General features: G+C 46.1%; 1 protein-coding gene across 1 annotated transcript; it reads right to left on the bottom strand.

The window, feature by feature from the left end:
• Positions 1-5,144: 5,144 nt before the first annotated feature.
• On the bottom strand, positions 5,145-13,344 carry s2538 (Solute carrier family 25 member 38). Its single transcript, NM_001140916.1, is given in 3 exon segments — positions 5,145-5,761; positions 12,628-12,729; positions 12,926-13,344. Coding segments are annotated over 2 exon segments (351 nt in total). The 5' UTR covers positions 12,643-12,729; positions 12,926-13,344; the 3' UTR covers positions 5,145-5,425.
• Between the last annotated feature and the right edge of the window lie 308 nt (positions 13,345-13,652).

Here is a 13,652-nt window from a genome sequence, read left to right as displayed (position 1 = left end):
AGCAGTGTGGCCGTCAGCCCGGAGAACAGAGCCCTGGGCCCCTCCGTCTCACACACGCTCTTCAGAGCTCCCAGGACGCTCACGTAGTTGTACCTTCCGCTCTGCGAAACACACACAGTAATACACCACAATATACACTACAACCACAGTAGATCACATAGTTATACCGTCCACTCTGGAATACCTACAGATTACCACCAGGGTTGGGGTCGGTTCCATTTCAATTGACTGAATTGAAATGGAATTGACCCCAACGCTGAATACAGCAGAGGACGGCTCATAGTAATGACCGGAATGGAGTCAATAGAATGGTATCAAACACATGGTTTTCATCTGTTTGATACCTACCCATTCACTCCATTCCGGCCATTATTATGAGCCGTCCTCCCCTCAGCAGCCTCCACTGACTGAATACTAACTCAACACACAACATTACACACAACTACTAGCAACATTAAACCAGACAGATAAACACTAAACCAGATAGATATCCACCACCACTGGAAACCAACGGAGCACCATTAATAAACAGATGACACATCATAGTCATACAGATGAAGAAACTAGCAGGCGACATAGTTACATTAAACATTTGTAGTCGTGACACATCCTCTATGCACAGCTAGATGCACGGTCCTTATAAAACCAACACAACAGAATTTATTCAATAGAAGCGTTTAGTTCCCAAGGCAATCAGCTCTCCCATCCGATAACCTTCTCTCTCTCCTCTCTTTTCCCTTTATCTCCTCCTTCTCTCTCTCTGCGGTGGCAGGCTGCTAATTCTACCATCATCCTCTCTCTAATTCTACCTTCCAGCTCCAGCCCACAGACACCAGAAATATCCCAGCCTATCTGCTAGTGCTTGTTCTATGCTGTTAGTGAACCACCAACTCCTCCCCTTCCTCCTTTGTTTACTTCCTGACTTCATTCTCCCTTTCCTCTCACACACATTCTGATTCTGAACCATTCCTCATCTTAATTCATACATCCTTCCATCCATTCATGCTCATCTTCCTCCTAATCCATCCTACACATACATGGCTGTAGCAAACCGCATCCTTGCTCCTCTCCCTCCACCTCCTTCTCTCCATCCTACACCATTGCCTCAAAGTCTTTTTCCATCCTCATATAGCTGTAACAACCTCTCGCCCACTCAACCATGCCTTAATCCCAGCTCCTTCCCCTCTCCATCGCGCCATCTTTTATTTTAGTCCATCCCCATTCACAACACAGAGAAGAAGCTCTCACCTCGAAGCGTGTCTTGATGACGGTGACAGGCAGCATGCAGACCCCAGCCACGGCCCTGGCCCCGGCCCCCAGCAGCACAGCCTCCCCAGCGTTAGGGGCCCGGCCCTCCTGGAAGTAGTGCTGCTTCAGTGAGTAGAAGGTAGAGAAGTAGATCCCTACGCCTGGGATACAGCGCACAAACGACTAGAGAGAGAGAGAGCGAGAGTGTGAGGACAGAGAAAGAGAGGGGAGAGAGAGAGAGGGGGAGAGAGAGAGAGGGGGGAGAGAGAGAGAGAGAGAGAGAGAGGGGGGGGTGAGAGAGGGGAGAGAGAGGAGGGCGAGAGAAAAAGGTTAAGATTTAAATTGTAGCTAAATTCTTCTTTAAGGTCGAAACAATGGCGAAGTGGATAAAGATGTTGGAACTCAGATATGACATCCACTGAGTTTTTAAACGACGGAGCGCGACATGGTTCAACAACAATAAATCAGCACAATCAACTTTTTGGGTTTTCAAATTGCTGCCGTCTTGGAGCAAGAATTGGAATCATGTATACTGTGCTAATGAGGACATGATAAAAGAGTCAAGGAGAGCAATGCACAATTCGGTGAAATGCGCAAACGAGGCATTTGTGACAGTTGAAGTCGGAAGTTTACATACACCTTAGCCAACTACATTTAAACTCAGTTTTTCACAATTCCTGACATTTAATCGCAGTAAAAATTCCCTGTCTTAGGACAGTTAGGATCACCACTTTATTTTAAGAACGTGAAACGTCAGAATAATAGTAGAGAGAATGATTTATTTCAGCTATTATTTATTTCATCACATTCCCAGTGGGTCAGAAGTTTACATACACTCAATTAGTATTTGGTAGCATTGCCTTTAAATTGTTTAACTTGGGTCAAACGTTTTGGTTAGCCTTCCACAAGCTTCCCACCATATGTTGGGTGAATTTAGGCCCATTCCTCCTGCCAGAGATGGTGTTACTGAGTCAGGTTTGTTGGCCTCCTTGCTCGCACATGCCTTTTCAGTTCTGCCCACAAATTGTCTATAGGATGGAGGACAGGGCTTTGTGATGGCCACTCCAATACCTTGACTTTGTTGTCCTTAAGCAATTTTGCCTCAACTTTGGAAGTATGCTTGAGGTCATTGTCCATTTGGAAGACCCATTTGCGACCAAGCTTTAACTTCCTGACTGGATGTCTTGAGATGTTGCTTCAATATATCCGCATCATTTTCCTCCCTCAAGATGCCATCTATTTTGTGAAGTGCACCAGTCCCTCCTGCAGCAAAGCACCCCCACAACATGATGCTGCCACCCCCATAATTCACGGTTGGGATGGTGTTCTTCGGTTTGCAAGCCACCCCCTTTTTCCTCCAAACATAACAATGGTCATTATGGCCAAACAGTTCTATTTTTGTTTCATCAGACCAGAGTACATTTCTCCAAAAAGTACAATCTTTGTCCCCATGTGCAGTTGCAAACCGTAGTCTGGCTTTTTTATGGTGGTTTTGGAGCAGTGGCTTCTTCCTTGCTGAGCGGCCTTTCAGGTTACGTCAATATAGGACTCGTTTTACTGTGGATATAGATACTTTTGTACCCGTTTCCTCCAGCATCTTGACAAGGTCCTTTGCTGTTGTTCTGGGATTGATTAGCACTTTTCGCACCAAAGTACGTTCATCTCTAGGAGACTGAACGCGTCTCCTTCCTGAGCGGTATGACGGCTGCATGGGTCCATGGTGTTTATACTTGTGTACTATTGTATGTGCAGATGAGCGTGGTACCATCAGACGTTTGGAAATTGCTCCCAAGGATGAACCAGACTTGTGGAGGTCTAGAAATGTTTTCCTGGGGTCTTGGCTGATTTCTTTTGATTTTCCCATGATGTCAAGCAAAGAGGCACTGAGTTTGAAGGTAGGCCTTGAAATACATCCACAGGTACACCTCCAATTGACTCAAAGCCATGACATCATTTTCTGGAATTTTCCAAGCTGTTTAAAGGCACAGTCAACTTAGTGTATGTAAACTTCTGACCCAGTGGAATTGTGATAAAGTGAATTATAAGTGAAATAATCTGTCTGTAAACAATTGTTGGGAAAATTACTTGTGTCCTAACCGACTTGCCAAAACTATAGTTTGTTAACAAGACATTTGTGGAGTGGTTGAAAAACGAGTTTTAATGACTACAACCTAAGTGTATGTAAACTTCCGACTTCAACTGTACATGGGGCCGCCATCTTTATGCACCTCTGCTATTGTTCACACAAAAGAAAACAGTTGTTAAAAAAAAAATCCTGTCATTTTTGGAGAGTGACGTGATGTACTAAGAAAGTGTGGTTCTTAGAAAAAGATTCACTAACCAAAGTGATACACTAAGCAAGATTGTGTACACAGACTGTGTTAAAACAGGGAAAGTAAACCACAAGATGAAGAGGGAAGCCGGACTGTTTCAATTAGACTCTCACCGGTGACACTCCCTTCCACAGGCCCAGGAAGCTCTCTGTCCGAATGACCTGGATAAGCACCGTCATCATCCCCACTTTAGGAGCACTGAGACAGGAGATAAATAAATGGTTACACACACACACACACACACACACACACACACACACACACACACACACACATTACGCTAAGAGACTAGATACCTGAAAATAAGCGAAAGTCTACAAAGACAGATTCACCTGTAGATATGTTCCCAAAATGTCTTTGGGGGTCAATTCTAGTGAGGGGTTGTTAGCATGGAAGTGTGTCTTATTAACATATATGGGTCAAATGAGGGGATTCAAACTGTCTGAAAGCTACCGAAGAGGGATTCTACACTGCAGTGTGTGTGTGTGTGTGTGTGTGTGTGTGTGTGTGTGTGTGTGTGTGTGTGTGTGTGTGTGTGTGTGTGTGTCTGCGTGTTTGTATCGGTGTTTATGCAAGTATACATGCGCACGTGTGTGTGCCTGTGTGTCTCTGGCTCTTTCTGTGTACGTGTGTCCTACAGACTAGAGCTGGGACGAGAAACCAAAAATTACCGACAATGACATTTCATACCGAATCAATTTTGCGAATGCATATATGAAAGCAAAACGGCATAGAGAAAAGCATCACGCTGCCGGAGCACACTTTCATCTATGCCGTTTCATTTGAGCCAATCAGAGCCCTGTTCTATCCCAAGCTTCCAACACCTGCTGTTGGCAGTTCTTCCAAGTGATGTTGCGAGTGGCCTCGTTCATTAGTGATGTTGCGAGTGGCCTCGTTCATTAGTGATGTTGCGAGTGGCCTCGTTCATTAGTGATGTTGCGAGTGGCCTCGTTCATTAGTGATGTTGCGAGTGGCCTCGTTCATTAGTGATGTTGCGAGTGGCCTCGTTCATTAGTGATGTTGCGAGTGGCCTCGTTCATTAGTGATGTTGCGAGTGGCCTCGTTCATTAGTGATGTTGCGAGTAGCCTCGTTCATTAGCGGGGTCAAATGAACAGAGTCAAAAACTGCCATCCCAGAAATCCAAGGACAATTGCTGCCAAATAAGGACGCTGTGTGGGTTGTTTGGGCCTATTTTGGTTTTCAACCTAGTGACATTGAGCAGAGTGAGGCGATGTGCTTGAACTGTCGCACAACTATAGCAACCACTCGAGGTAACACCAACAACTGTTTCCACCATTTCAAACACAGGCAGGTAATAGAGCATGACGAATGCTGGCGAAGAAGAATTAGGCAGAGGTCAACAAGTGTCATGACTAGGGCTGCCATGAAATGTTGTCAGCGGGTGATTGTGATGCAATTAACTGCCTGACTAATGGTAATTGACTGTTAATTAACATAATCGTGTTAAGCATTTCTGGCTACCACACACAGCCTACAAGCCACTGATGCAGACCTTTGGAACGTCTACATTTTAAGTCCAATAAATCCATTTAATATTGCTTACAGCATTACAATAAATCCATTTAATATTGCTTACAGCATTACAATAAATCCATTTAATATTGCTTACAGCATTACAATAAATCCATTTAATATTGCTTACAGCATTACAATAAATCCATTTAATATTGCTTACAGCATTACAATAAATCCATTTAATATTGCTTACAGCATTACAATAAATCCATTTAATATTGCTTACAGCATTACAATAAATCCATTTAATATTGCTTACAGCATTACAATAAATCCATTGTTTATTTTAGGCAGGTCTAAAGAAACATTATGAGGTGAAGAAAATGTAGCCTATTTCAGAAGAACACAGTGATTTAAAGGGACAATGAAGGGCTGAGTACCAGCCATTAGCAGAAGTTAGCAAGTTTGGTAGGCTATCAGCGGCATCAGAGCGCAGTTTTGGATAATTGAATCGCAAAACATTTGTCAATTTATGGCAATATGGATTTTTGTCCGAATTGCCGAGCTCCACTACATACCCAGGCTTCATGTTGTTCTGCAGGGTCTGCAGGCGCGTCTTGACCAGGTCCAGAGGCTGGAAGAGCAGCGTGGAGCATGTGCCGCTCAGGGAGCCACACATGAAGGCCTTGAGAGCTGGATGCGCCTGGGGGGGGGTGAATGGAGAGAGAGAGCGAGATGGGAGGAGAGAAGAGGGTGAGAAAAAGAGGACGAGGGATAAGCACAGTTCCACATGTCGTTTTATGTGTGACTGATGCTACATACACGGGTATGCAGGAAGGCAACACAGCTTACACCGCACATTCTGTTTGTGAAAACACAAACAATGCCCTAAAAGGCTACGCACAGTACAGAAACATGTTCATGATGTATGCACAAGTACACGCAGATACACTGCTCAAAAAAATAAAGGGAACACTAAAATAACACATCCTGGATCTGAATGAAAGAAATAATCTTATTAAATACTTTTTTCTTTACATAGTTGAATGTGCTGACAACAAAATCACACCAAAATAATCAATGGAAATCCAATTTATCAACCCATGGAGGTCTGGATTTGGAGTCACACTCAAAATTAAAGTGGAAAACCACACTACAGGCTGATCCAACTTTGATGTAATGTCCTTAAAACAAGTCAAAATGAGGCTCAGTAGTGTGTGTGGCCTCCACGTGCCTGTATGACCTCCCTACAACGCCTGGGCATGCTCCTGATGAGGTGTTGGATGGCCTCCTGAGGGATCTCCTCCCAGACCTGGACTAAAGCATCCACCAACTCCTGGACAGTCTGTGGTGCAACGTGGCGTTGGTGAATGGAGCGAGACATGATGTCCCAGATGTGCTCAATTGGATTCAGGTCTGGGGAACGGGCGGGTCAGTCCATAGCATCAATGCCTTCCTCTTGCAGGAACTGCTGACACACTCCAGCCACATGAGGTCTAGCATTGTCTTGCATTAGGAGGAACCCAGGGCCAACCGCACCAGCATATGGTCTCACAAGGGGTCTGAGGATCTCATCTCGGTACCTAATGGCAGTCAGGCTACCTCTGGCGAGCACATGGAGGGCTGTGCGGCCCCCAAAGAAATGCCACCCCACGACTGACCCACCGCCAAACCGGTCATGCTGGAGGATGTTGCAGGCAGCAGAACGTTCTCCACGGCGTCTCCAGACTGTCACGTCTGTCACGTGTTCAGTGTGAACCTGCTTTCATCTGTGAAGGGCGCCAGTGGCGAATTTGCCAATCTTGGTGTTCTCTGGCAAATGCCAAACGTCCTGCACGGTGTAGGGCTGTAAGCACAACCCCCACTTGTGGACGTCGGGCCCTCATACCACCCTCATGGAGTCTGTTTCTGACCGTTTGAGCAGACACATGGACATTTGTGGCCTGCTGGAGGTCATTTTGCAGGGCTCTGGCAGTGCTCCTCCGTCTCCTCCTTGCACAAAGGCGGAGGTAGCGGTCCTGTTGCTGGGTTGTTGCTCTCCTACGGCCTCCTCCACGTCTCCTGATGTACTGGCCTGTCTCCTGGTAGCGCCTCCATGCTCTGGACACTACGCTGACAGACACAGCAAACCTTCTTGCCACAGCTCGCATTGATGTGCCATCCTGGATGAGCTGCACTACCTGAGCCACTTGTGTGGGTTGTAGACTCCGTCTCATGCTACCACTAGAGTGAAAGCACCACCAGCATTCAAAAGTGACCAAAACATCAGCCAGGAAGCATAGGAACTGAGAAGTGGTCTGTGTTCACCACCTGCAGAACCACTCCTTTATTGGGGGTGTCTTGCTTATTGCCTATAATTTCCACCTGTTGTCTATTCCATTTGCACAACAGCATGTGAAATGTATTGTCAATCAGTGTTGCTTCCTAAGTGGACAGTTTGATTTCACAGAAGTGTGATTGACTTGGAGTTACATTGTGTTGTTTAAGTGTTCCCTTTATTTTTTTGAGCAGTGTACAACAAATTGCAACGGCAGCCACAGAACACAGGTGAGTGCCCACACAACCAGTGGTGATGGAGATGCGTGCAGACAGTCGACACACAACCAGTGGTGATGGAGATGCGTGCAGACAGTCGACACACAACCAGTGGTGATGGAGATGCGTGCAGACAGTCGACACACAACCAGTGGTGATGGAGATGCGTGCAGACAGTCGACACACAACCAGTGGTGATGGAGATGCGTGCAGACAGTCGACACACAACCAGTGGTGATGGAGATGCGTGCAGACAGTCGACACACAACCAGTGGTGATGGAGATGCGTGCAGACAGTCGACACACAACCAGTGGTGATGGAGATGCGTGCTGACAGTCGACACACAAACAGAGGAGCCATCATGGCGAATCACACGGAGACTCAGCGTTATCATTATTCACACGTCTGATGGACAAACATGGAGGGGGGAGATGTACACAGACAAACACTAAATAAAGCTCGAGACGGAGGGATAAATGGGACACACACTGATAAATACCAACACACAGGCGCACGTACATACATAAATACATACACCATTGCACTGCACACTCATCTGGACAAAAGGAATGTATACGTGAGGATGCTGTTCATCGACTACAGCTCAGCCTTCAATACCATAGTGCCCTATAAACTCATTACAAAGCTCACGGCCCTGGGTCTGAACTCCTGCCTATGCAACTGGGTCCTGGACTTCCTGACGGGCCGCCCCCAGGTGGTGAAGGTAGGCAACATTACGTGCTCAACATTGATTCTCAACACTGAGGCCCCACAAGGGTGCGTCCTCAGGCCCCTCCTGTATTCTCTGTATGGCCTCACATAGTTCCAACTCCATCATCAAGTTTGCTGACAACACAACAGTAGTAGGTCTGGTTACCAACAACGACGAGATGGCCTACAGGGAGGAGGTAGGCCCTCTGACGGCATGGTGCCTGGTAAACAACCTCTCCCTCAACGTCAGCAAAACAAAGGAGCTGATTGTGGACTTCCGTAGGAACCAGGTTGGACAGTCCCCATCCTCATCAACAGGACTGTGTGGAGACGGTCAAGAACTTCAAATTCCTCTGTGTAGACATCTTAGAGCTAAAATGGTCAAATCACACAGACACTGTGGTGAAGGCGGCAGAACAACTTCAGGAGGCTGAAGAAATTGGGCCTCTCCCAGAGGACCCTCAGTGTTCGACAGGAGCACCATTGAGAGCATACTGTCGGGCTGCATCACAGCCTGGTACGGCAACTCCACTGCCTCTGACCGTAAGGCACTTCAGAGGGTGATACGTGCAGCCAAACGCACCACTGGGTGCACACTGTCAGCCCTCCAGGACATCTACAACCCCAGGTGTTGCAGGAAGGCCAAGAAGATCATCTGGGACCTCAGCCACCGTAGCCACGGCTGGTTCTCGCTGCTTCTATCATTCAGACGCGGGCAGTACAGGAGCATCATGGCGAAAACTGGAAGACTGGCCAATAGTTTCTACCGCCAGACCATCAGGCTGCTGAATAGCTACCACTAGTCAGCTACCTACTACCCCCTCCCCCCTGCTACTCCCCCTATGGATATTTCCTCCCCACCCCAATGACATTCATCCCTGTTACAGTTGTTAATATGTATATTCTTCTTATTATTTCTATTGTTTTATTTCACACCCCCTCAATGGTCATTTAGTCTGCCTGCTTCTCCCCCCATGTTCACCCCCTCAACAGTCTTTAGTCAGCCTGCTGCTCCCCCTATGTTCATCCTCCACCCCCTCAACAGTCTTTAGTCAGCCTGCTGCTCCCCCTATGTTCATCCTCCACCCCTCAAGTCTTTAGTCAGCCTGCTGCTCCCCCTATGTTCAGCCTCCACCCCCTCAACAGTCTTTAGTCAGTCTGCTGCTCCCCCTATGTTCACCCCTCAAGTCTTTAGTCAGTCTGCTGCTCCACCTATGTTCATCCTCTACCCCCTCAACAGTCTTTAGTCAGCCTGCTGCTCCCCCTATGTTCAGCCTCCACCCCCTCAAGTCTTTAGTCAGTCTGCTGCTCCACCTATGTTCATCCTCTACCCCCTCAACAGTCTTTAGTCAGCCTGCTGCTCCCCCTATGTTCATCCTCCACCCCCTCAACAGTCTTTAGTCAGTCTGCTGCTCCCCCTATGTTCACCCCTCAAGTCTTTAGTCAGTCTGCTGCTCCACCTATGTTCATCCTCTACCCCCTCAACAGTCTTTAGTCAGTCTGCTGCTCCCCCCTATGTTCACCCCTCAACAGTCTTTAGTCAGTCTGCTGCTCCCCCTCAACAGTCTTTAGTCAGCCTGCTGCTCCCCCTATGTTCAGCCTCCACCCCAACAGTCTTTAGTCAGTCTGCTGCTCCCCTATGTTCACCCCTCAAGTCTTTAGTCAGTCTCCTGCTCCACCTATGTTCATCCTCTACCCCCTCAACAGTCTTTAGTCAGTCTGCTGCTCCCCCCTATGTTCACCCCTCAACAGTCTTTAGTCAGTCTGCAGCTCCCCCTCTGTTCACCCCTCAACAGTCTTTAGTCAGTCTGCTGCTCCCCCTCTGTTCACCCCTCAACAGTCTTTAGTCAGTCTGCTGCTCCCCCCTATGTTCACCCCCTCAACAGGCTTTAGTCAGTCTGCTGCTCCCCCTCTGTTCACCCCCTCAACAGTCTTTAGTCAGCCTGCTGCTCCCCCATGTTCACCCCCTCAACAGGCTTTAGTCAGTCTGCTGCTCCCCCTCTGTTCATCCCCTCAACAGTCTTTAGTCAGTGTGCTGCTCCCCCTCTGTTCACCCCCTCAACAGTCTTTAGTCAGTCTGCTGCTCCCCCCTATGTTCACCCCCTCAGCAGGCTTTAGTCAGTCTGCTGCTCCCCCTATGTTCACCCCCTCAACAGGCTTTAGTCAGTCTGCTGCTCCCCCTCTGTTCACACCCTCAACAGTCTTTAGTCAGTGTGCTGCTCCCCCTCTGTTCACCCCCTCAACAGGCTTTAGTCAGTCTGCTGCTCCCCCTCTGTTCACCCCCTCAACAGGCTTTAGTCAGCCTGCTGCTCCCCCCTATGTTCACCCCCTCAACAGTCTTTAGTCAGTCTGCTGCTCCCCCCTATGTTCACCCCCTCAACAGTCTTTAGTCAGCCTCAATGGACATGTACTTACTCATCACTGCTACAGTTATTTATATAGTGCTATTTCTATTGTTGTTTTTTTATAACAATTTTCATTGTTTTATTTCACTTAGTCCTGCAGCAGATGTTCACTGTACCCTCCAATCACACCTGCAACCCTGTACATGTGAATTTTAAACACACAATCTAAAACACACATGGACACACAAACATATATACACACACACACACACACTCACAGTCACAGATGACACACACGGGCACAAAGACATAGATGCTGACAGGCGGATGATGCCGGATCTCAAATACTGTAATCATGGTGATTAACAATTACTTTTAAAAGCATGTAGACACAACTGCACAACTGCATAGTATGAAAACGCATCCACACTGGCACTTGACAGTTACACACACACACACACACACACACTGGCTATCCTCCCTACCTTTCCCAAGATGCTTGAGGGTTTGCCTCCTTGAGAATCCTGTTTCTGTTGCATGTCTCCCTCTTTCACCTCTCTCCCTCTCTGTGCTGCTGCTACGAACAGCATATTACAAAATAAGCCATCTCCATCTCTCGCTTCCCTCTCTCGCGATCTAACGCACAATGGTTTGCTGCTGCTACCTCTTTTCTCGCCCCCACCCACAGGCTTCTAAATTGGTTTCTCTCTCTCTCTCTCAATTGCTCGTTGATTCGCACATACACACACACATATACACAACAGAATTGCGCTGCTCTCTCTCCTCCCCTCAAAATCGCTTTCTGACAAATTTTGTCTCTATGAAATGATGTATGAGTCATGCAGTGGCTGTGTCTCTGTGTGTGATTTAGACTGTGTGTGTGAGAGTCTGTCTGTCTCTGGGTGTGTCACTAAATATGGGTCACTGAGAATTGGATGGTGGTGGGAGTCTGTTTATGCAAATTAATGTGTGACTTTCAGCCTGTGTGCACTACACTGTCTTCCCCAGGCCAGGATGACATAACCAATGTAATACTCTACTACACTAATTTGACAATGTTTGCACAGAAAATACAACTTTCTCCGTCTATGGCAGCCTCCTTTACCACGACGTCACAGTCTTAGGCTCACAACCCATTATTCGCATCATTACAAAAAATATGTCTATTTTTCTAAAGAATGCCATGGCAACAGACAACTATGACCAATGAGAGGCTGCCTGTAGAACATAAAAGGGTATTGGGCCTCACCTCCATGCACTTTGGAAGATTTCAACTCCATACTTCTGGAGAATATAGTCAAATCCTGCCCATGACCGCAGGTATTCAAACCAAATCTTTGCAGAAAACAAATTTAGCTAACATAATGATGGTTTGTGCCATCATTCTGTTACCAAACATTGCATCTGCAATGTTCAAGTAAATGTGTTTTAGTAACACTTTCTGTGGAAATTGTTAGAAGTAGTCCTTGTGCAGAGAGTTGTACGGTTTGTTTAACTTTGCAATCATTTGGTTTTAATTTGACATACATTTTAAAGCTGCAATATGTAACTTTTTGGGTGAAGACCAAATTCACAGAAATTGAGTTATAGATCTGTCATTCTCATTGAAAGCAAAACTTAGATCTGTAGATCTGCTCTATGTGCGTTATTTCTATGCTTCCCGTCCTTAAGATTTCGTTTTTGCGTCTTACATTTGTACACCAACTACAAACATCTGAAACAAATATAGATTTTTGGTTATAGAAAATAAATTTCACAGCGGTTTATATGGTAAAAAAAAAAGATTCCCAACACCTTTGTCATATAAACTTAAATTAGGCTAACTATTACATTTTTAGCAACCAGGAAATTAAAGTGAATATTCTGAGACTCAGTATCACTGTCAGTCAGGTTAACTCGCTTGTATAGTAACAAAGACAATGCCCGTGGACTACATAGTGTTCATGTATACATTTGTAGCTAACGTTACTAACTTACCAGTGTCAACTCCATTTTTGATGATGATGCAGTGGATGAATCCAGAAGGAGCGCCTTCTTCCCTTCTCTTGCCGTCTTGTCGCCGTTTCTTTACAGCCCCAACTACAGTGAGGGGGTGAATAGCTATACCAATTACATACGCACGTCGACATAATGATGCAATGTTTTGCAGACTCGCTACAGCTATTAAACTATAAAAGGACTACGTCAGGTCAAACTGAATACATTAGTTAGCTACTTTTTTAGCTATTGAAAAGGTGGTCAAATGTCATGCACACGGCACGTAAACATACCTTACCTGGCTTTGAAGCGCTTTGAAGTTAGCTAGGGATCGATTATTCATTTCAAAGACGGTCATTTTGCCGGTGACAGGCTACAAGAAACAAGTCGGTCACTACACCAACTAGCGAACTGTTAGCTTAAAAGCTAGCGACCTAGTAAGCGCGGACCTTTGAGTAATACTATAATGGTGTTTAGCTAAAATACTCCGTTTAATCGTTAGGTAGCTAGCAAACTGTCTCAACAAAATGAAGCAAGATAGCCAACGTTAGCTGTACTGACTTTGCAAAATTAGTTGGCTGGCTTTGTACTAAAACGTTTGACTGCTCACAGCAACCAACGTGTATTCATCTATTAGCTAGTAATATAGAATTCACTTTGTTTAAAACGTAGACCACTATGCAGTTGCTGCCATCCACCTTGTTTCTTACTGTCAATGACAATGTTTGTCGGTGTCGGGAAATGTCAAACCTTCAGTGCGTGCGTAGTGAGATCAGCAATTTCCCCCACGTCGCCCCAAGCGCCTCTTTACCCCGTACCAGTCGGGGCCAACCGGTTTCATCTCGCTTTCCACTGCAAAATATACAGTGGGAGGGGAGCATAGGCAATATTTCTAGTTGTAATCTTTGAACCCTCTGGTGGTGTACTTGAGGACTGCATGTGTGTAAATACTGTAGCTAATTTGTGGAATCGCTCTTTCGTTTAAAACTTGTTTATTCCGTTAGTGTGAAAATACTTTCCCTGCA

Source organism: Salmo salar, chromosome ssa12 (genome assembly GCF_905237065.1).
Source record: "Salmo salar chromosome ssa12, Ssal_v3.1, whole genome shotgun sequence".
Lineage (NCBI taxonomy): Eukaryota > Metazoa > Chordata > Actinopteri > Salmoniformes > Salmonidae > Salmo > Salmo salar.
Note: the sequence above shows the minus strand (reverse complement) of the source record. Positions and strands in the feature narration are given on the sequence as shown.